We start from the raw sequence: 24210 nt of genomic DNA on the forward strand, positions 1-24210 counted from the left end.
GTTAAGGAACTCACTGACTTGTACTGCTAAGAGATATGACAGACGATAAATGTTTTTCTTGCTGACAAGATCAAGGAAAATTATTTCTTGGGCCTTGGGAATACGCACATAACTTTGAAAAATCAGAGGTGCGTGCCTGGGATTTGAACCTCGGACCCCTCGATCGAGAGGCCGAGTTTCTTAACCACTAGGCTATCACTGCTGTTTGTTCTACAGTTGTGTTACGGTAAATATACATTTATATGCATTGTATAGGAAAATACCAATTATCTCCTATGCTACTTGTGTGACACACTCTAACACACTAAGTTCAAGTCGTAAACGTAAATTAACCCTTAACATGGCGGTAATCTTTTTAAAAATAATCGAAAATAAAATATGTTATTTAATCGTAAATATGTACGAGTTGTACCTACCACGTATAACCAGAATTTGTCAAATAAATATTATTAATATGATAGTTAAATAGAAAATGTAGGTAAAACGGTTAATGAATATAAATCCAGTTGAATTAAGGTCTCCGTTGGCGTTATAAAGTTAATTTATTATGCTGACGTTATCGTGTTTCGAATGTTAGATTTCTAAATAGAGAATAATTTGTTACTGCTAATTCAGTGCCTATTATTTGCTTCATTTATTATAAAACAATATTAATCTTCGAATCACATTTGAAAATTAAATTATTCGTTTACCTACATACGGGTTTTTGTAATTAAAGTAACGGTAGATAATATTAGAATTAATAAATAAATCATATACTAAATACATATAATATAAAAAGAATAGAAGAAAATAGTTAATAATATTAAAAGAAGAGAATTTTGCTTATTGAAATAAAAGTTAGAAAATAAAAATTCAATTTCTAAATATTGAAGTTCTAAACTTGGTTATATTTGACTCAACGTTTGAAACAGTCCTCATTATTGTTAACCCATTAGTAACTGTTTTACATCTGAAAACAGGTTTCAAACGATATTTCAAACCATGTTTCAAACAATTTTCTACACCAACAGTGTTAACAAAGTTCACAAACAAAATACTAACATTATACTAAATGCTATCCGAAACCCGTTTCACAAAGCAAAAAATGTTATACAAGCAATTTAACACGTAATTAATTTTACTAAAATGTACAAGTATCATAATTGAAATGAATTCTACAGAAACATCATATCATAATCCTTATTTCTGCCTAATAACAGCAGTATTAGGCGCTGTTGTGTTCCGTTTTGAAGGATGTGGTAAGGGATACTATTCCGAGGCGTTCCAGCTTAGTCCTCAGGGGTGGCGGCGCATCTGTGGCCGACCTCAGGTAGGAATATCTAATCCTATCTGGGGTTAATTACAGATGTCCATGGGCGTCAGTAGCCAGTTACCATCAGGCGGACTGCATGCTCGTCTGCTACTCCTATATTATATATAAAAACTTAGTCTGTCAGCAACATGTTACTAAAGATGGGTTAGAAATTTAAAGTATATAAATAAGTGTGGCCTGTATCCAGCAGTGGACCTTAAAAGGCTGATGGATGAAAAGTCTATAAGTTGCTACATTGTGGGCTAAGCTAAGGAGCGCTTAACACTGCTGTTATTAGGCAGAAATAGGTGTGGTGATGGTGTCGCCGGAGTCGAACCACAAAGGGTTCTTCCACCTACAAAGTTGCTTATAGAATACAGTGTTAAACACGCACGTTAAAACCATTTATGTTGAAAAAACATATGAAATAGGCCTTTGCGAAATTAGTTATGAAAAGGTTACAATCTCGTTTGGCCTCGGTCTATTCGCACCCAGCCTATATTATTAGTCAACTGTAAATTTGCTTATACAAATTTGCTGATTTGCTAACGAGCTTCGCTATAAATTATCGGTGTGAATAAACAGATTTAACTAATTATATTTGACGCCTATGTTTTTACTATCTAAAGGCTATAATAAAATTGCAATATTAAATATGTATATGTAACCTATGTTTATATAAGGTATCATAAGGAGCTGAACACCTTAATTTGAAGTTATATAAGGATCACACTTCTTTGCACAGTATTTTGATCTGCCTATTTTTATAGGGCTTATTAAAAACTTAAGCCAACTTTAATGAGACACTAGCTTAATAAATAATAAGGATAGCAAAGATTAATTATGATAATTAGGCATTGATAGCCCAGTGGTTAAGAAACTCGGCCTCTCAATCGAGCGGTCCGAAGTTCAAATCCCAGGCACGCGGAAATTATGTGCGTATTAGAAATTAATTATCACTTGCTAAAAACGGTGAAGGAAAACATCGCGAGGAAATCTGCATACCTGGGAGATTTAATATATATAAAAAAAACTCAAAGGTATGTGAAGTCTACCAATACGCACTTGGCCAGCGCGGTGGACTATGGCCTAATTCTTCTCATTCTGAGAGGAGACCCGTGCCCAGCAGTAGGAAAATAATGGGTTGATAATGAAAAAAATGAATGAATTATACTACATTAAAAAAAAACTAACCCAACGTAACCATAATTGACCCACATTATAATTTCCATTATGTAGTTCTGTATTAGGTATTATTGAACACATTGTAACAAAAACAATATTAACCTATTTTACTGGTTCCTCTGCGCATACTGTATTTATGTAATACAAAGAAAACATGAGACCTAAAGTCAAGTAATAAAATACTTGTACATTTTCTCTTTTACATTGCAACAAACAAACAACAGCAGTTACCTCCAATACAGATCCGATACGACGAAATAAGCTATCATTATTCTAAACAACGTGGCATATTTATAGATGCCATGACGGCACAATCTGTTTCCTGACAATAAAATATGGCGGAACGCCTTACAGTTCTGACCTAGCTTTACATTGGCTGGAACAGGGTTAGCTCAATAACAAAGTACTCGATTACAATATTATTGGGAGTAGATTTACATTGTACAGTGTTGTAGAAGTATAAATTTCGCAGTCTAATGATGTTAGTGCAGATGATAAGTGTATGTAATGAAAGGAGCAAAAAATCATGATGGCAACCTGATGTCATATTTATCATTCATGGACATGTATAACTGACTTAAAATTGAAGAAGAGTGGGCCTCTTGACTAGTGTCAAATAATTTACCTCATCAAACTATACGTAAACGATTAACGCTCATAATTTCTCACCAAATCCATTTTTTTTTTATAATATAAGAGTAGCAGACGAGCATGCAGTCCACCTGATGGTAAGTGGCTACTGCCGCCCATGGACATCTGTAATAAACCCCAGATAGGATTAGATATTCCTACCTGAGGTCGGCCACAGATGCGCCGCTACCCCTGAGGACTAAGCTGGAACGCCTCGGAAAAGTCTGTCTCCCTTACCACACCCTTCAAACCGGAACACAGCAGCGCTTAACACTGCTGTTATTAGGTTGAAATAGGTGTGGCGGTGGTGCCGCCGGAGTCGAACCACAAAGGTTTCTACCACCTTCCAAAATGTATGTAATGAAAGGAGCAAAAAATCATGATGGCAACCTGATGTCATATTTATCATTCATGGACATGTATAACTGACTTAAATTTGAAGAAGAGTGGGCCTCTTGACTAGTGTCCAATAATTTACCACATCATTAAAACTATACGTAAACGATTAACGCTCATAATTTCTCACCAAATCTATATAAAACAGAAGTTGTTTGCAGATACGAAGAAAACCTGAGAACTGAAATTGGAATGCCTAAGTCTCTTTCATACATCAATACTGCACTATAACGGTGATGGCACTGAAAAACAGACACTGGAGTACAGGACGCCCCCCGACCAGGTGGACTGATGACCTGAAGCGGACGGCGGGTAACCGCTGGATTCAGGCGGCTCAAGACCGGTCGGAGTGGCGCAGATTAGGGGAGGCCTATGTCCAGCAGTGGACTAGTAAAGGCTGATGGATGGATGGATGGATGCAGTAGAAGTAGTAATATAAGTAGAAATAGGTGATGTTACTGAAATTGTTACAAATTCTTAAAACAAAAAAGTAACAGTTATATGAATGAACGAAAATAATTTTTATAAACATATAACAAAGGTTTCAAAATAACTTCAACGACGAATGGGAAATTGAAAGCTTGTAGATTCTCATTTATCCTTCGTATGAACGCATATGTGCCATTAATCTTTATACTGGGAAAGTGGCACTTAAGTTGTACACCATGTGTGATGTAAGTGAAGGGAGCGACAAATGTTACGAAGAACATAAAGTAAATACACTAACTAAGGGACCGGCAGTGGTGCAAAGATTTCTTGAACAAGAAAAACGTTTTCAACAATTTTGCTTCATATTTTCACATTAATTTATTTTGGAATTAAAACATATATAATGATATAAAAACAAAGAAAAAATAGCTCTAATTTGTGGTCTCTATTTTAAGGTTGAAGAACCCTCTGTGGTTCTACTCTGCCGGTACCACCGCCACACCTAATAAAAGAACAGATAAGATAAGATTCCTAACTGAGGTCAGCCACAGATGCGCTGCTGCCCCTCAGAACTAAGCTAGAATGCCATGGAACATTCCCCTTACCACACCTATCAAACCAGAAAACAGTAGCTTAACTGCTGCTGCGTGGCAGTGGTGCCACCGAAATTGAACCACAAAGGGTTCTAGCGTCCACTATTGCCACCAATGGCCACGCATCCATCTGGCGACCACGACCGACGTTAACTTCGCAGATCAGTTAGATAGATAGATAGATAGATAGATAGATTATTAATTACGTTACACAGATGGTTAAGTGCGCACTTAGAATGTTGTAATGAATGTCTATTCATTCTGAGTCTATCTAGACAGGTCTCAGGTGACTTTCCTTTGTTCTAAGTATGTAGAAACCGTTCATTCGTAATTATTTCATTTCAAATTTGTTGTACAATATGAGTGTTCATTACCAGTTCTCGTAAGCGGCTTTTTGAACCGTTAATGCTTTAAGCGTTTCAAAAGGTGCCCTTTTGTGAAATATTCTTTGGATGTCTTTCATTTACCCGCTCTTTATATATTAATGGTTTCAATGGTATGAGTTGAGCTTTATATTTTCCATTTTATCGCCGTTTTATTTGATATGTAAACAATCTTGACAAGCGAGTTGGTGTATTTTCAAATGTTCTCTGTGCCCTTACCATGAGTTTTCAAAACATCCCACAATTTTACGTTACGTTTACTCAATCCATTATTCTGTTCCGTTTGCTTCAATAAACTGAGTAAACGTAACAATAAGTAAGTGCTCAAGTCTTTTTGTCTGCCTCATATATTCGCAAAAAAGAGAGACAAAACATAAAGCGCCATTTTGTCAATTTAGACATTTAATGTTACGTTACTGTCAGTATATATATATATATATATATATATATATAGTTCTGATACAATCCGCTAGGGGCGCTGATTGGAATTTATATGGTCAAGTACGTAAACAAATACCAAAACAGTAATATTTGTAAAACGTAAAAATTCATGGTAATGGTACTGAACGTTTTTATTAATGTGTTTAATTAATTTGTACAATTCCGTCAGCAGCGTCGTTTGATTTAATATAATAAGGCTTTGATATATTCATATAGACTTATGTTTGTATATTTATTAGTAGCTAACAAAAATATTGTAGCTATGTCTAAAATTACTCTATTAGTACCTATAATAAGAACACTTATATCTTTCCCATAATTTTGACTAATTCAACGACAACTCATATGTTAAAATTTATAAAGCCGTTCGAGATGTAGGGCATGCCAAATTATCAGAAATACATACTGTTAGGAACGTAGTAGGAAATAGAAGATAGAAAATTTATTTGTCAAATGAAGGTATTAACTAAAAAGGGGCGTATAAAAAGGCCTATAGATCGCCTTCTGGGTAGTTATTTTCCGATTGTTGTAAATAACGTTATTCTGCCACTTTCTTGTCGAATCTTTAATTTATATGCTTACTTGTTATTTTTTTAACTTTGTAAAGTAAAATGTTCTCGGTTTATAAACGTTGTTTTTAAATAATTTCCTGACGAGTTTCCTGACAATACATTAATACGCTCAAAAACTACTCTCCCCAATTAGATACTAAAAAAATACGTTTTTCAAATAAAGCTCATTGAAAACGCGAAACAAAAGACATATCAAATTAAGGTTCGTATCCTACTTTCGCTGTATCATTTAAAGCCGTTTCAGTACGGTATTCGCTGAAGCCTTATTTTTCAGCTGGGTGTCCCACTTGCCGAAATTGACTTGGCACTGGAGCACTCAAGTTATTTCGCGAATGTTTTATATGCGTCATTTAACTTATCCGTAGATTGATATGGGCGCCAATTATTATTGTGGTTTTAAAGTATTTCAGTTGCAATTTTGTTCGTTTTACTTTTTAAGGTTTAGGTATTGTTTTGTCATGGAATCTTGGTGTTTATCTTATATATAAAAGTCTCGTGTCACAGTGTTAGTTACCGTACTCCTCCGAAACGACTTTACCGATTTTCACCAAATTTTATATGCATATTCAGTAAGTCTGAGAATCGGCTACTATCAATTTTTCGTACCCCTAAGTGATAAGGGTTGTAATACTCTAAGTCGAACGCGAATACTGAAGGTTCCTTTTTAGTATCCGACTTCGACTCACACTTGACCATTTTTAGACATAAACATTTTAAATCTATATTCTTGTCAAGATTTTGCAAAATAGAATCCTGTTTAAATTATTTCACTGCATATCACTGTTAGTATTATTTTACATTTACTAGGGTTGTGCGGCAGTGCGTGAAATTAAGAGAATGGAAAACGACCTAAGATTAATGGTTAACATCTACGAAGACAAAGATCATTGTTAAGCCGTTTTGGCATAAACTCAGTGACTTACTATCGTATTCAATCAGTTTGAACAACTTCAAGTAATCAATATTTATAAAAAAATGTCTTATATTTATAAAAAATACTTAATCATCAAATGCCTAAATTTAAGCTAGAAACGTGAAATTTGGACAGAAGGTTATGTCGTAGGCATAGGTGAATAGTTAGTACCATAGTTAAGGGGAAGATGAAGCATCTTTTGATATATGGGGATCGAGAGTTTGTTTGTAAATTCGCTAAGCGTGAAGCAAATTCATGACCTCAGTATTTTATTTGTGGTTAGAAATAATTAAACACCTATTTCACCGTCTCTGAGCCAAAACAGGTGACGTTGCGCAATTTACCTTAAATATTATTAAATGGTATATAGTTCACAAAAATGTCAATTAATAATTAATATTTCAAAGTAAGACACGACACTTTACTCGCACGCATAAAGAAATATATCTGAATAATAAAGTTCGTATTTCTGAAGGTCACGTGTTTATTTAGTAGTCACTAACCCTTTCTTTGTTTGAAAGCTCTGTGTCAAGCAGTAGTATAGTACTTTACTATACTACTATATATGGAACCCTAAAAATGATTTAATGCTAATACTTATTAGCATTAAATCATTTTTAGGGTTCCATACCCAAAGGGTAAAAACGGAACCCTATTACTAAGACTCCGCTGTCTAACTGTCAGTTCGTCTGTCACAGGGCTCTAACTCCTGAACCGTAATAGATGGACACTTTAAATTTTTACAGAGTATGTATAAAGGTGGCCGCTATAACATCAACGCAAAAAATAAAAATAAAAGGTGGTCACTGTGCAAGAAACCGCTAATTCTCGACGTTTTTCCCTTTATATTGAACCGTAATAGGTAGATAATTCAAATATTCACAATGTTTTCACTTCAGTGGCTGCTATAATAACAAATACTATAAATAAAGGATAATTATAAAACGATCGAATAAAAAAAACTTAGCGACTGATAATGACATACTGTTTTAATAACTTGTGCGACTACATTACTAAGTGAGCGACTGGAAATATAGAGATGCAACTTTAGTATTAAGATAGATTAGGTTTTTCTAATTGAATTGGTTAGGTTAGGTTGGAACATATAAGACAATATCAAACCAAGCGAGCAGGGCGTTGCAGCGCCCTGCGAGCGGGTGGGCCCAATCTGTATGAATTCAGACCTTACCTTTATTCGTGATCAATGACATGAGCACACAATATTCTACTTATTATAGTATTTTTCAAAGTGGTTTTTGTATTTGAAACACTTCATTTAAAATAAAATGCTGCTCAGTATTAAAAGCTTAATATTGAATAAAACGCAGGACGTAATGTTTACACTTAGACAAATTAATATTAGGTCGTTCAAATATAATGAAGCTTCTCATTTCGTATTTTAAGTAACTCACATTAATGTTTGTAAGTTGCTGTTCTGTTGATTTCTCGTCACTCGCAGTCGCTCACTTAGTAATACTACAACCAAAATTCATTATTTTCGTCATTCAAATCTTTTATTTGCAGTCAATCGTTTAAATACTACCCATAAATAAATAATTAATTCGCATACTACCCATACTACCCATAAATAAATAATTAATTCGAGTCGAATCCTCCGTGTGCGAGTTCTACTTGCACTTGCTTGCTTTTGATATCTCTAAGTATGTGTCGCCAAGAAATCTCTCAAAGCCGAGATCCTGAACGCGGTAGTCGGGAACTTGTAAACTTCCGCGGTCGTACTATGGTGTCAGCTTCAAATAATCAGAACCAAAAACTTTGCCATATCTTACACTGACATATAACTTATATGATTTAAGTGACATTAGCAAATTAATTACTTTAGTAATTTAATATTAACAGTATTTTGTTTTTAATTTCTGTACGTTACAGTCATGTGGGGTGTATGTTACAGTCAAAGTGATCAAAGAGCTATTATACATAATGACTGGTTATTACGTATAATAACTAATTTGTCCAGACAATATGATAAATTAATCACTTTATCCAGTTGCTATATATAATAGCATGTTAAGGTTAGTCAAAGTAATAAATATGTTATTGTATTAAGGGCATGGATGAAAGTACATGCATTACTCGTTAAACAATTGCGACAGAAAAAATGCCCTTATGTACATTTTACTTAATATTATATTTTTATGTTATTCACGAATAGCATCGTTTATTACAGGTTTTTTAAGTCTAATAAAACTTACGCGCATTACTACTTTAATTGTTATTATATCATGTAAGTTAATTGTTTTCGAAGGTGGTAGAATCCTTTGTGGTTCGACTCCGGCGGCACCACCGCCGCACCCATTTCTACCTTATAATAGCAGTGTTATGCGCTGCTGTGTTCCGTTTTGAAGGGTGCGGTAAGGGAGACAGACTTTTCCGAGGCGTTCCAGCTTAGTCCTCAGGGGTATCGGCAAATCTGTGCCCGATCTCAGGTAGGAATATCTAATCCTATCTGGTCTTGATTACAGATGTCCATGGGCGGCAGTAGCCACTTACCATCAGGTGGACTGCATGCTCGTCTGCTACTCGCTACTACTAAAAAAAACATGTAGATTAACTGCAAAATGTCGATCATTGCCATAATATAATCGTAAATCAATTTATATATCCATCAGAATAAAACAGGAAGACAGGAGTAGTAGGGATTCACCGGTTCTGGGGCACCGATTTTCCCCCCTCCCCTCTCTATTCACCGGTTGTGGGGCACCGACTTTTCCCCCTCGCTTCCCCGTCCCCCCGCTGCCCTGTTTGCCACGATCGAGGGGCGAGCCCGGCTAAAAAAAAAAAAAAAAAAAAAAAAAAAAAAAGTTTGGTGTCAAAATGGGGGTTTCCGACCACGCCCGATCGATTGCACGCATTTATTTTACGCTATCTCCTTTGCTTACGAAGTTAGCTTTTATGAATAACGACCTCTAATTCATTATCTAATCACCTCCTTATCTCATTAAGCTTGCTATGTCCATATAACAATACGGACCTTACTTATCTAATCACCACTCGCTGTCCTCACAACATAATAGGGTCATTATCACTGTGTCGTTAATGATGGGGGTATGCGCATGGTAATGCAATAAAAAAAAAACTTCGTATTGACATTGTTTATTATTTCCAAAACAACCTTTTGAACAATTGCGATACTACAATATCGTTTATCAATTTATCCTCACAAAACAGGCTTAAAAAATCTCTGAGTGTATTTCCATAATACATGTAATGCAAGTATGTAAGACTATATTCTCCACAAACTGAAGACCAATCAAGTTGTATTCTATATCTATTAAAATCCCAATGCTTTGCGTTCCTTCTGAAAAAGGCTTTGTGATGGCCTGTTGGTGGTCGGCCATATGAATCAAAATACCCACCGATGCCATTTCTGTCTATGTACATGCCTACCCAGTGAGAGCCTGGTTCACTGTCAGGGTCCAAATTACTTATCAAGTACATTGGAGTCTTAACGTATAGCGGTAATCGGTTTGCTGCATAGACATTGTTTTTCAAGCTACAATGAATTTTACTTAAATGCTTCTGAATCTCGATTGTATCCATTGTGCATGCCTACTTATCGATACCTCTGATAGGTACAATACACTATTTACAAATGCAGAGCAAAATTATCCAAACCTTATATTTAAAGGGACGCAATATGGTTTAACTCGAATGAAAGACTTCAAATAGGTATAATATATTACATTTATTAGACTTTTACTTACATCTAAGTATATAAATTTATCTTAACTACTGTAGTCGACGGTTACATTTCGGTTCTTATCAATTTCAATAACGTTATCAAACTCTGCATACACTATACAGTTAATAGTTTCGGTTAGAGTTGATTCAAACCGAACTTCTACCCTTACACTGCCATGCTTTATAAGATTCCAATGAGTCATGGAATTTGATGACAAATCAGGAGTTAGGTCAAACGCTAATAGGCAGTAACCTTTTGCATATTGCTCCCTAGATATTCCATTACCTTCATTTAGAAAATGTATACCAGTCCCCGAAAATAAAGTGTGATAGGCTGCAGTAAAAATATCATTCTCGAATGATGGTTGCAATGCTTTTGAAGGTATTTGTTGGCCATCAATATATAAACAAAATGTGTTCATAGCATAGTTTTCAAAATTGAATGGATTTTTAGTAAGACTTCCATTGAATGCTGTGTTGTTTACAAATCCAACTATACATCTTTTAGGTACTTGCCCCAGAAAAATGTTGTCAAGAGTCTTTCCCTGAACCCCTGATGGTATAGTTAAAACTTTGACTTCAGCTCGAGTAATAGGATATTTTGCTGTAGTAGAGGCTAAGACTTTTTGATGTGCGAGGAGTACAGTTGGATTTATTCGTGCTCTACGAACAATAAGAGTTGCATCCGTAATGCATACTTTACATTTTATATCACTTCGTAAGTTGGATTTATTCGTGCTCTACGAACAATAAGAGTTGCATCCGTAATGCATAATTCACATTTTAAATAACTCCGGGCACTGATAAGGTACTTATCATAATGAAAGGAAACTTGTTCGTACTTGTTTGTTGGCCCATTAGGATATGGTGAATCAATAGCATTGGAACTTTGACCGATGATAAGGTAATAGGATGTAGTTATCTCGGGTGGTTACAATAACCAAATATATTTAGACGCTGATAAGTGAGTGCTTATAAGCAGGAAGGGAGGAGTATGCTCTCATAGTTCGTTTGGTGAAGTAACAGTGAACAGTTTGGTTTGTGAAGTGTAGTGCATCCAAGTGTCAACAATGGAGGTAAGTAAGTCTTGATAATATTGAATTGATTTGTGTCACTTTCCAATATCATTTCATTTGACACTAACTTTGCCTTTGTGTTGTTTTAGAATATATATGAAGCAAATACATTTAAACAATATTATTGCACGCTATCTGACGAGGAAGACATATCTCAAGAAACAAAGAAATCAAAAATTTTAAAAAGAAATAATTCGAATGATAACTTGGACTCAATATTCGAATTGCCAAAGACAAAAATTAGAAAACTTTCATCAACCGTATCTAGAGCTCAACGAGATGGTGGAACAGTGTATATAACTACTAACAGAGATGATGAAGCACATTCGTCACATTTAATAAAAATAGATATTTATGATTTAAATAAATTATCCAACGTGCCACAGTCTCAACATTGGAAACATGCATCCCTAAGAATCAAATATTACACAGACGAAAACAGTTCAACATATAAAGAAATGAATAATGTTATATACAAAATGTGCACAGATATTTCGAAAACAGAGAGTAGTAAGAAATACTCATTTAACAATAAATAATTAGTTAATGACCTAATCATACTTTTAAAATATTTATTTATGGTATAATAACTATTAAGTGAGGGTTGATTGTCATGCTAATTATTTTGTTTTGATGTATAATTACTTGCTAAGTATATAAGAAGAAAGTGCCATTTTCATATCATTACCAGTTGGTTTACAACTTCATACACGTATAAACGACCTCCTCTGTAACCCTGTTCTACACATCATAATGGATAGTTTCCAAAAAATTTATACAACTGTTTTCGTCGATGAAAGTCAAATTGAAGAAGAACTTGCAAAAGTTTGTGAAGAAATAGAAATTAACAATGAACTCATCGATATATGCAGACAAGTCGAAAGTGCAATCATAAATCAAAGTAGTCAACACGATAAAGAATCGCTTCAGACTTCCTGCTTGCTTGAAAATCCTACTAAGTATGTATATTTTTTTTTTTCTACATGCATTTCTTTCTATATTACATTATTTAAATCTTGAAATATAAATACATTTTTTTTTTTTCATAGTCAACACCAACAAGTCGGAGGTGCAATGAAGAGAAGCAGCTATGACATCGACAGTCCGAAGGCCAAGAGGATAAAAGTTAATGAAGGTGCTTCAACGTCATCTGATATCAACCTCACAGACAATGGAAAGGTTATGTGTGATGTTTGTCAACGACTTGTAAGTAAAAGATATTTTGCCAACCACATAAAAAGTAACATTCACAAAAATAATATTTTTAAATCTCATAGTACTCAAGCTAATGTTTCAGTAATCGAATCAGCTTTCGGTCAGCGAATAATTTCATACAGAATCAAAAGTAAATTAAATGAATCAGTAGATACACTTAAAACGCCCGAATTATTTTTTAATTCAATAAAAGATAATATTTGTTCATTGATCGAAGAGTCCATTAAAATGCACATTTTGTTTAAGATCAATTTTATACTACATGCAAATTTTACACAGCAAACCAAAGATCTTACAAACACATTCGATTTTCAAACATGTAATTATACTGTTTCTCAAGGTGATGACTTAAATATTTTTTTTTCATCATTAATTGAGACGTTATCAAATAAAATCAGTTCATTCGAGAAAAAAGATAGCGGTTGGAGTTTAACGCAAATCAAACATTTAGAAATGAATATAAATAAATTCAACCCACTACGTGGCACTTCGTATATAGACCTACCTCATGACATTAAAGTAAGAAAAGCCGTTATTAATGTGCAAAACGCTGACAATATGTGTTTTAAATGGGCATTGCTTTCCGCCTTATATCCTACTACTAGTAAAAGTAATAGAGTTTCATCGTACAGCATGCATTCAAACAAACTAAACTTCAATGGTATCTCCTTTCCAGTAAAGCTTTCGGATGTACCAAAAATTGAAAAATTGAATAATATAAGTATTAACATATTTGGATTAGAATATAATCGGGAGAAAAAAATTCATGATGTAATTGGACCATTAATAATGACTAAATTTCGTAAAAGTGTACATATTAATTTGTTATACCTTAAGAAAGGTTTAAACGCTCATTTTTGTTATATCAAAAATATGTCGCGATTGGTGAGTAAACAAATTTCTAACCAAGAGCATGCAATTTTCTTATGTGATGGATGTTTATTACATTTTCCAACTCAACAGCGATTAGATGATCATCAGGAAAATGATTGCGCTCATATTAAAACCAATATACCAGATGGTACTAAAACATTGAAAGACTGGTTCGGAAAACCAGCGGCAAATAATAAAATAAAATTTGAGAATTTTAACAACAAACTAAAATTACCCTTTGTTATATATGCTGACTTTGAAGCATTTTTAAAACCAATAAATGTATGTTCTAATGATCCGTCTAGGTCTTACACAGAAAATATTCAAAAGCATGATGTGTATAGTTTCGGTTATTATATAAAATGTTCGTATGATGATACTTTATCAAAATTCGAAACATATAGTGGGCCAGATTGCGCAACAGAGTTTATGAAACGTTTATATGAAGATTTAAAATTAATATGTACAAAAAATATTTTTCAAATGAGGCCTAAGCCTTTATCTAGTGATGATGAAAATAATTTATTATCGGAATCTAAAATTTGTCATGTATGTGAAACGAATTTGAACGAAGATAAACATTTCGATTTTGACTTTCATACTGGCACTATTAGAGGTGTAGTTCATGAAATCTGTTTAAAAAAATTTAAGACTCCGCGTTATATTCCAGTATTCCTACATAATCTGAGTCATTATGATGCACATTTTATTGTTCATGCCCTAAATTTTGTCGATGGAGAAGTAAAAATAATTCCGCAAAATAAAGAGAGGTACATTTCTTTTTCAAAAACATTAACAGTAAATAATAATCAGATAAGTCTAAGATTTGTAGATTCATATAAATTTTTATCTTGCAGTCTAGATCAATTAGCTAAAAATCTTAGTGATGAACAATTTCATGATTTAAAAAGAAACTTCCCTTGCAATGACGACTTTACCAAATTAAGGAGAAAAGGAATTTATCCCTACGAATTCATGACTTCTTATGATTCATTAAAACTCAAGTCACTTCCAACTCAAAGTGAGTTCTATAGCTCGTTAACAGATTCAAATGTCTCCGATGATGATTATAATCGTGCAAATGAAATTTGGAAACATTTTCGTTGTCAAAATATGTTAGATTACTCAAACTTATATCTTAAAACTGATGTATTGCTCTTGACTGACGTTTTTGAAAACTTCAGAGAGCTTTGTATTAAGACTTATGGGTTAGATCCCGCTCACTACTACACTGCTCCAGGGTTAAGTTGGGATGCAATGTTGAAGTATACAAAAATTGAATTAGATCTATTGATGGATTACGAACAAATAGCATTTTTTAAGGCCGGTATCAGAGGTGGTGTATCTCAATGCAGCAATCGTTATGCAAAAGCAAACAATCAATTCATGGAAGATTACGATAAAAATGAACCTCAATCATATTTAATATACTTGGATGCTAATAATTTGTATGGTTGGGCTATGTCTCAATATCTACCCACTGGAGACTTTGAATGGGTAAACCCTGAAACAAACTTTAATGTATCCGATACATCAAATATTGGTTACGTTTTGGAAGTTGATTTAAAATATCCTGATGATCTCCACGACTTGCATTCTGACTTACCACTATGTCCTGAAAATATATGCATTGGTAATTCAAAAGATATAAAATTAATTTCAAATCTAAACGATAAAATTAAATATAAAATACATTACAAAAACCTTAAACAATGTCTTAGTATGGGAATGAAGGTAACTAAAATACACAGGATACTAAAGTTTAAACAAAGTCCTTGGTTAGAGAAATATATAGATTTAAACACAAACATGCGGACATTAGCAAAGTCTGTTTTTGAAAAAGATTTCTATAAATTAATGAATAATTCAGTATTTGGAAAAACTATGGAGAATATAGAAAAAAGAGTAAATGTTAAGTTGTTAACACATTGGGAAAATAGAGGTAAAATTTTAGGTGTCAACGACTACATTGCAAGGCCAGATTTTAAAAATTTAAGTATATTCACATCAGACCTAGTGGCAGTACAAATGCTAAAGTGTAAACTTAATTATAATAAACCAATATATTTAGGATTTTGTATTTTAGATATTTCAAAGACCCTTATGTATGAATTCCATTACAACTACATGATTCCTAAGTTTCAAAACAAAAATAAATTATTGTATACGGATACAGACAGTTTAATTTACCAAATATTTACAAACAACTTTTATGAAGATATAAAACCTGACCTTAAGATGCATTTCGATTCTTCTGATTATCCATCTGACAATATTTATGGGTATCCACAAGTTAACAAAAAGAAAATAGGTTTTTTCAAAGACGAAAATAATGGAAAAATATTTAGAGAATTTGTGGGTCTAAGATCTAAAATGTATGCAATAGATGTTGAAAACAAATTTGTTGCAAAGGCTAAAGGCGTTAATAAAAGTGTTACAAAAAATATGCAAATGCATAACTATAAGGCATGTCTTTTCGAGAAAAATATTCAATTCGGAGCAATGTTAAGATTTAAATCAATCAAACATAAAATTTATACACAAAAAATAAATAAAAAATGTTTATCATACAGCGACACTAAGAGGCATATTTTGCCTAATGGTATTGACACATTAGCTTGGGGTCATTACAAACTTAGATAACAACGGTGAAATATTGGTTTACTTGCAAATATGTTTAATGTAATTCTTTGAACTATATATTATCTTAATTGTGTTTATAAATGTGTATGTCTAGTTTATAATTGTTAGTTTGGTAATGTATTTCAATGTTTGTTCCTGTAAACCATTTCATGTATGTGTTCTAGTTTTAAGACAAATTATACTTGATTATTATAAATGTATATTGTTCATTAAATTATCTTCATTGTTAAATAAAACGTTGTGCAGTCAACTTGTTTTAAAAATGTTTCATTTCATTCATCCCTTTACTGCAATAGTTGCTGGTCCAAGTGGATGTGGAAAGTCACAATTCGTTACAAACTTCTTGAAATATGTAAAAGATATTTGTAGTACAAGTTTCGATCAAGTTACATGGTGTTTTGATGAAATGCAACCTTTATACAACTTGAAACTTGTTAATTACCATCAAGGTATGCCAGATCTTAGTATGTTTGATGGGAAAGGTCCCCAGCTTGTTATCATCGATGATCTTATGAGAGAATCGGATGGCCGCATCGTTGACATTTTTACAAAAGGAAGTCATCATAGAAATTTGAGTGTGTTTTATATAACTCAAAATTTGTTTCATCAAGGTAGAGGTCAGAGGGACATTTCCTTAAACTCGAGTTATATAATATATTTTAAAAATCCACGTGATAAAACACAGATTCGACACTTAGCGAGACAAGTATCACCTGAAAATACTAAATTCATGGAAGATTCTTATAAAGATGCAACGACAGAACCTCATGGATATTTAATGATAGATTTAAAACAAAATACTAGTGATATATGTAGATTAAAAACAAAAATATTCCCTTCTGACTGTTACTGTACTGTATACTTACCTACAAAGGGGTTTAAATATGCAAAGCAACAAGAAATTTCCGTCATTTATTAATAATGTCTCGAACCTTGAAGACACATAAAAAGTTTTTAGAAGCTCTTCATATTCTTAAACCAAAATACCAAAAAGCACTCTTAAAATCCTGCAACGAACAAGAGATAAATTGTATTTGTGAATGTATCTATAACGTTTTACAAGGTAAAGTACAACTCCCAGAAAATGAGAAGAATAAATTAAAGAAATACAAACACTTACTTCGACAACTGGTGCGTAAAACTACAAACAAAGTCCGTAAAAATATTATAATTCAAAAAGGGGGATCATTTTTACCAATAATATTAGGTTCAGTTCTGAGTGCACTAGTAAATACCCTAACATGAACATGGAACACGCTAAGAAAATGTTACTTATAGATCCAGGTATAATAGAAAAAATTAATCAACAAACAATGTTAGACAGTCCCATGTCTAGACTGGATGCCGAAATGCAAAATATATTAAAAAGTAATATTGAAGATAGAGAAAAGTGTATTCTCTATTTACAAATTTTACAAAGGTACCTACACCATACTCAAGAAGACCGAAAACCTTATGAGTTACCTATTGTTACTAATTTTTCTGATGTTAATACTGGTGATACAGATAATATCAAAATGAAAATTGATAATAATAAACTGGAATTAGATACGAATAATAAATTTAATTTAAAGAAAGATTTTAGTGATATAAAACTACAGGAAGAAGCTAAGACTAATATAGTTGCTGAACAGACTCCAAAGCGAACAACAGTTGATATAAATGAACACGAAAAGGTTAACTCACCAACGTATACACCGAAACAAATATTGAGAGTGATACCTAAAACATATTTAAAGAAAGGTGAGCTGTTGCTAGGTCTCTTGTCTGATCACAAGGATAAAATTAATTGGGATGGCGAGGGTACTGTATTCATAGACAAAGTTAAAATTCCTGGAAGTAACATCATAGACTTGGTGAGTGATTTTATTAGACCAAGTAGAAAAATTGATCCAGTAGGATGGCAACAATTTGCAACTTTATTGAAAGATATCAATACACCAGTTACCTACCTTGGTAATACTAAAAGAACTGGCTTTATAACTCAGCTAATATTAGATGAGCATAAGAACTTTACACCTCGAAAAGATCCGAATTCAACACCAACTAGTACTGAAAGAGAAAAAGTAAAACCCAAGAAAAAATTAGTCTGGGAGAAATGGAGCCCTTATTAGAAATAAATAGTATTTATTATAACCCTTCTCATCCTGCTGCATTCGGTAGTATTAATAAATTAGCCAAAGCTATGAAAGGTAAAATGAAAAGAGAAGATGTAAAAGATTGGCTACGCTCACAAGAAACATACACATTACATAAACCTGTAACAAGAAGGTTTTCCCGTAACAAATACATACTGTCAAATTTCAATATTCTTTGGCAAGCGGATTTAAGTGATTTGAGAACATATTCTAAGTACAATGATGGATTTAACTTTATTCTTTGTGTAATTGATGTATTTAGCAAATATGCATTTGTAAGAGCTATGAAAAATAAAAATTCATTTAATATTAAAGAATGTTTTGAAAGTATTTTCATTGAAGCTAATGCAACACCCATACATATTCAGTCTGATAAGGGTACAGAATTTATTTCCAAAGATGTGCAAAGTTATTTAAAAAGTAAAAATATAAATTACTATACTACTAATAATCCCGATATTAAAGCAAGTATTGTTGAAAGATTTCAAAGAACCCTCAAAATGAAGATGTGGCGTTATTTTACACACAATAATACTTATAAATATATTGATGTTTTACAAGACTTGGTATATGCATATAATCATAGTTATCATTCAAGTATTAAAATGTGCCCCTGTGATGTTAACTCACATAATATTATGACTGTATGGAATAATTTATATGATAGAGATAAGAAACAAACAGAAGCAACAACACAATTACCTAACTTCCACATCGGTGACTATGTAAGAATAACCAAGTATAAGCATATATTTCAAAAAGGATATGAATCTAATTGGAGTGATGAAATATTTATTATATCCTCAATTATAGATCGGTCTCCATGGGTTGTATACACTTTGAAAGACTTACAAAATGAAACAATAAGTGGGACTTTCTATGAAAAGGAGTTACAAAAGGTATCTTATAATCCTACCTCAAGTTATAAAATAGATAAAATAATCAGTACGCGATATTCTGGTGTCAGAAAGCAAGTGTTGGTGAAGTGGAAAGGTTATCCAGATAAATTTAATAGCTGGGTGTTGGCCTCTGAATTAGAAAAAATATGATGAAAGAAAGTTTCTATTTAACATTGCTAAGTAACAGTTCTATGGAGTACTTTCCTGATAACAAAACAACGAAGTTTTCAACAAAATTACCAAAATCCTTAACGCTAGATGGGGAATGGTCAGTTGGAGTTGCCGAATTTCAATATCCATGTACCATGTTTACTGTACAAGAACATGAAAATATTATATATATTACAAAATCCATGACCATGCCAGGCGATCAAATACCATCCTTAGTATATTACAAGACTCATATTCCAGCGACGAATTATGACAACATAGATCATATTTTGGTAGCTTTAAATAATACAAAGGAAAATATAAAATTTCGTTATGATGAAGTATCAAAATTAGTTTGTGTTTCTGTTACCGATAAATCAATAAGATCAGTGAAGCTATCTCCTAAGCTGTCGTTTCAACTTGGGTTTGAACCTGACAGGAATCTCATTGAAAGAAACACAGGAAAGTGTCCTGCAAATTTACATTTAGGTCTACCATCACAATTATTTGTATATTGCGATATAGTTGAACCACAGATAGTAGGTGACGTCATGACTCCTTTACTAAGAATTATACCATTAGATCCAATGAAATATATTTATGGGGCGAATAAAATGCATGTTTTTTCACCTCCTCACTATTTACCAATCATGCGACGAGAATTTGACACTATTGAAATAGATATAAGGTCAACCACTGGTCAAAAGATACCATTTCAATTTGGAACTGTGTGTATCAAACTTCACTTTAAAAAACACAACAATGTTTTCTCATAATAATAATAATAATAATATGACTTGCCCCTACGAACATTATTATTCCCATCAAGCTGGTTCTGGTATTGGAGTAATATATAAAGGAGCCGCGTTTCAACGTGGTCATGGCATTGGCAGTTTTTTAGGAGGCTTGTTTAGATCAGTTTTACCTTTGCTTTCAAGGGGTGCTAGAGTTATAGGAAAAGAAGCACTAGGCGCTGGAGTTGGTATTTTGTCGGACTTAGTGAATGCACGACCCATGGAGGATTCAATAAAATCTCGCCTCAAGGACGCTAGTTCCAATTTAAAACGAAAAGTTGATGAAAAAATTGATAGAATAAACATGTCTGGATCGGGGTATATAACGAAGAGAAAGCGTCTTTCCTCACTCAGTGCACGCTCAGCTGCTAAAGTGAAAGCTATTAAAAAATTGGCAGTTTCTCGTGCCAACATAAAAGATATTTTTTCATAACTAATAAATTTAAGGAATTATGTCTTTCTTACATAGTCATTCTTGTGAATGTATAAAGTCTGAACTAGATTTATTTGCATTGCCATCAACACAAACAAGTATTGAAAATGGTATTTGGATTCATTACAAACCAATTTCGTCTCTTGCTGATGATGGACCAATAGAATTTCAAGTACCAGGATCTGGTGACGATTACCTAGATTTATCGCATACGTTAATACATATTAAAGCAAAGATAGTTAACCTAGATTCATCAAAAGTGAGCACACCCACAGTAATAGCACCAATAAATAACTGGTTACACTCACTATTCAGCCAGTTAGATGTATATTTAAATCAAAAACTTGTGTCACCACCTAATAATACATATGCTTACCGTGCTTATTTGGAAACTCTGCTGAACTACTCTCCTGCCGCAAAGAAATCTCATTTGACTTGTGGTCTTTGGTATGAAGATGCAGCTGGTCAAATGAACTCAACAGACAACACAAATCCTGGATTTCTGAAACGACAAAAACTAGCATCTGAAAGTAAAGAAATAGAAATGATTGGACATCTACATGGTGATATATTTAACCAAGAAAAGTTTTTAATTAATGGGGTTCAAATGAGTGTCAAATTAATTCGCTCAAGAGAATCGTTTAATCTGATGGGTTCTTCTACTGATATAAAATGTAAAGTATGCATTACGGATGCAACTCTTATTGTTCGTAGAGCACGAATAAATCCAACTGTACTCCTCGCACATCAAAAAGTCTTAGCCTCTACTACAGCAAAATATCCTATTACTCGAGCTGAAGTCAAAGTTTTAACTATACCATCAGGGGTTCAGGGAAAGACTCTTGACAACATTTTTCTGGGGCAAGTACCTAAAAGATGTATAGTTGGATTTGTAAACAACACAGCATTCAATGGAAGTCTTACTAAAAATCCATTCAATTTTGAAAACTATGCTATGAACACATTTTGTTTATATATTGATGGCCAACAAATACCTTCAAAAGCATTGCAACCATCATTCGAGAATGATATTTTTACTGCAGCCTATCACACTTTATTTTCGGGGACTGGTATACATTTTCTAAATGAAGGTAATGGAATATCTAGGGAGCAATATGCAAAAGGTTACTGCCTATTAGCGTTTGACCTAACTCCTGATTTGTCATCAAATTCCATGACTCATTGGAATCTTATAAAGCATGGCAGTGTAAGGGTAGAAGTTCGGTTTGAATCAACTCTAACCGAAACTATTAACTGTATAGTGTATGCAGAGTTTGATAACGTTATTGAAATTGATAAGAACCGAAATGTAACCGTCGACTACAGTAGTTAAGATAAATTTATATACTTAGATGTAAGTAAAAGTCTAATAAATGTAATATATTATACCTATTTGAAGTCTTTCATTCGAGTTAAACCATATTGCGTCCCTTTAAATATAAGGTTTGGATAATTTTGCTCTGCATTTGTAAATAGTGTATTGTACCTATCAGAGGTATCGATAAGTAGGCATGCACAATGGATACAATCGAGATTCAGAAGCATTTAAGTAAAATTCATTGTAGCTTGAAAAACAATGTCTATGCAGCAAACCGATTACCGCTATACGTTAAGACTCCAATGTACTTGATAAGTAATTTGGACCCTGACAGTGAACCAGGCTCTCACTGGGTAGGCATGTACATAGACAGAAATGGCATCGGTGGGTATTTTGATTCATATGGCCGACCACCAACAGGCCATCACAAAGCCTTTTTCAGAAGGAACGCAAAGCATTGGGATTTTAATAGATATAGAATACAACTTGATTGGTCTTCAGTTTGTGGAGAATATAGTCTTACATACTTGCATTACATGTATTATGGAAATACACTCAGAGATTTTTTAAGCCTGTTTTGTGAGGATAAATTGATAAACGATATTGTAGTATCGCAATTGTTCAAAAGGTTGTTTTGGAAATAATAAACAATGTCAATACGAAGTTTTTTTTTTATTGCATTACCATGCGCATACCCCCATCATTAACGACACAGTGATAATGACCCTATTATGTTGTGAGGACAGCGAGTGGTGATTAGATAAGTAAGGTCCGTATTGTTATATGGACATAGCAAGCTTAATGAGATAAGGAGGTGATTAGATAATGAATTAGAGGTCGTTATTCATAAAAGCTAACTTCGTAAGCAAAGGAGATAGCGTAAAATAAATGCGTGCAATCGATCGGGCGTGGTCGGAAACCCCCATTTTGACACCAAACTTTTTTTTTTTTTTTTTTTTTTTTTTTTTAGCCGGGCTCGCCCCTCGATCGTGGCAAACAGGGCAGCGGGGGGACGGGGAAGCGAGGGGGAAAAGTCGGTGCCCCACAACCGGTGAATAGAGAGGGGAGGGGGGAAAATCGGTGCCCCAGAACCGGTGAATCCCTACTACTGACAGGCAATATTCTTACAGACGACACGATTGGAAGAAAAATCGCAATACTTTTCAAGTACGCTTGAAAAATGTCCTCTGAAAGCATTTTAAATATTCTTCTGTTTGCTGCTTTTATATAAATGCACTTGAACTTAATTAGTTTGACAGTCTTGCTAATTTATTTTATGTAACAATATTTATATTATGAACTCTTTAAATTACTATGAATATTCGAAATAGATTCGTGACAATGGTTCGAGTTGTCAATATGTCAGTCACAGAAAACAGTCCACCAATATCAATGTTACAATCCTCTGATAATTCAATTCAATAGTGTATAATCTTATGCCTGGTCCACATACTTGATGTTTACAAACTCCTAAATTCTACAATCGTTTGGCTCCATCCGCACATTTGATTTGTAATTGTTTGGAAAGTATGTAGACACGAATTTAAAACATAGCGACTTATATAAATTGCAAATTATTTGACTAATAATAATTTGATTAATAATATGTTTAGATCAAAGTTTATAATAAATTATTTATTAGATATTATTTTTACAATACCGTCACGCCAAACGCTAACTTGAGTTAAAATTGACTCGAGAATAGTGAATAATACTTTAATAATATTGTAATACAAAAAGGTACATAATTTAGTAGTTATATTATATTTAGAAGCAGTAGCTACATTTAGTAGTAGTTAGCAGTTAGTTCCCTATTCCCTAATTAGCAGTTATCGATACTGAGAGCATACCGGCACTAAAACAATTGCTCAATCAACTGGTCCACAATCTAGTGATTTGAACGAATTTAGAGCCGGTATCCAGTTAATCGGCTTGGGGTATTATTTGTAATTGCTATTTAATTAATAGGATTGTTTATCCACAGCTGGATGATATAAATGGTTATTTGAAACAAATTAATGTGTTTAAGTAACGAAATATGTGCAAAATTGATGTGTATTGTTCACGTGCTGATAACAAACACACGCATTTTGTCAAATATTGATTTCAAGATATGGAAATAGATGACAGACT

The 24210-nt window shown here is 33.3% G+C and overlaps 2 protein-coding genes across 2 annotated transcripts in view; one reads left to right on the forward strand and one right to left on the reverse strand.

Moving 5' to 3' along the window:
• Nucleotides 1-24210, reverse strand: part of LOC140746216 (uncharacterized) — a 487763-nt gene that overhangs the window by 291371 nt on the left and 172182 nt on the right. The gene's annotated exons all lie outside the window — the stretch shown is intronic.
• LOC140746200 (uncharacterized) lies at nt 12368-21142 on the forward strand. Its single transcript, XM_073078248.1, has 2 exons — nt 12368-12573; nt 12664-21142. The coding sequence occupies exons 1-2, from the start codon at nt 12368-12370 to the stop codon at nt 16343-16345; spliced, it is 3888 nt and encodes a 1295-aa protein (XP_072934349.1). The 3' UTR covers nt 16346-21142.

The sequence above is a fragment of the Epargyreus clarus genome, unplaced genomic scaffold, assembly GCF_041222505.1.
Source record: "Epargyreus clarus isolate Ecla_fem2 unplaced genomic scaffold, WU_Ecla_fem_2.2 ptg000012l, whole genome shotgun sequence".
Lineage (NCBI taxonomy): Eukaryota > Metazoa > Arthropoda > Insecta > Lepidoptera > Hesperiidae > Epargyreus > Epargyreus clarus.

What these genes read in the sequence shown, in the direction of transcription:
- LOC140746200 (XM_073078248.1), top strand. Translation starts at nt 12,368, where the DNA reads ATGGATAGTTTCCAAAAAATTTATACAACTGTTTTCGTCGATGAAAGT. An exon ending in TTGCTTGAAAATCCTACTAA is followed by an intron (nt 12,574 to 12,663) that starts GTATGTATATTT and finishes TTTTTTTCATAG; the next exon opens with TCAACACCAACAAGTCGGAG.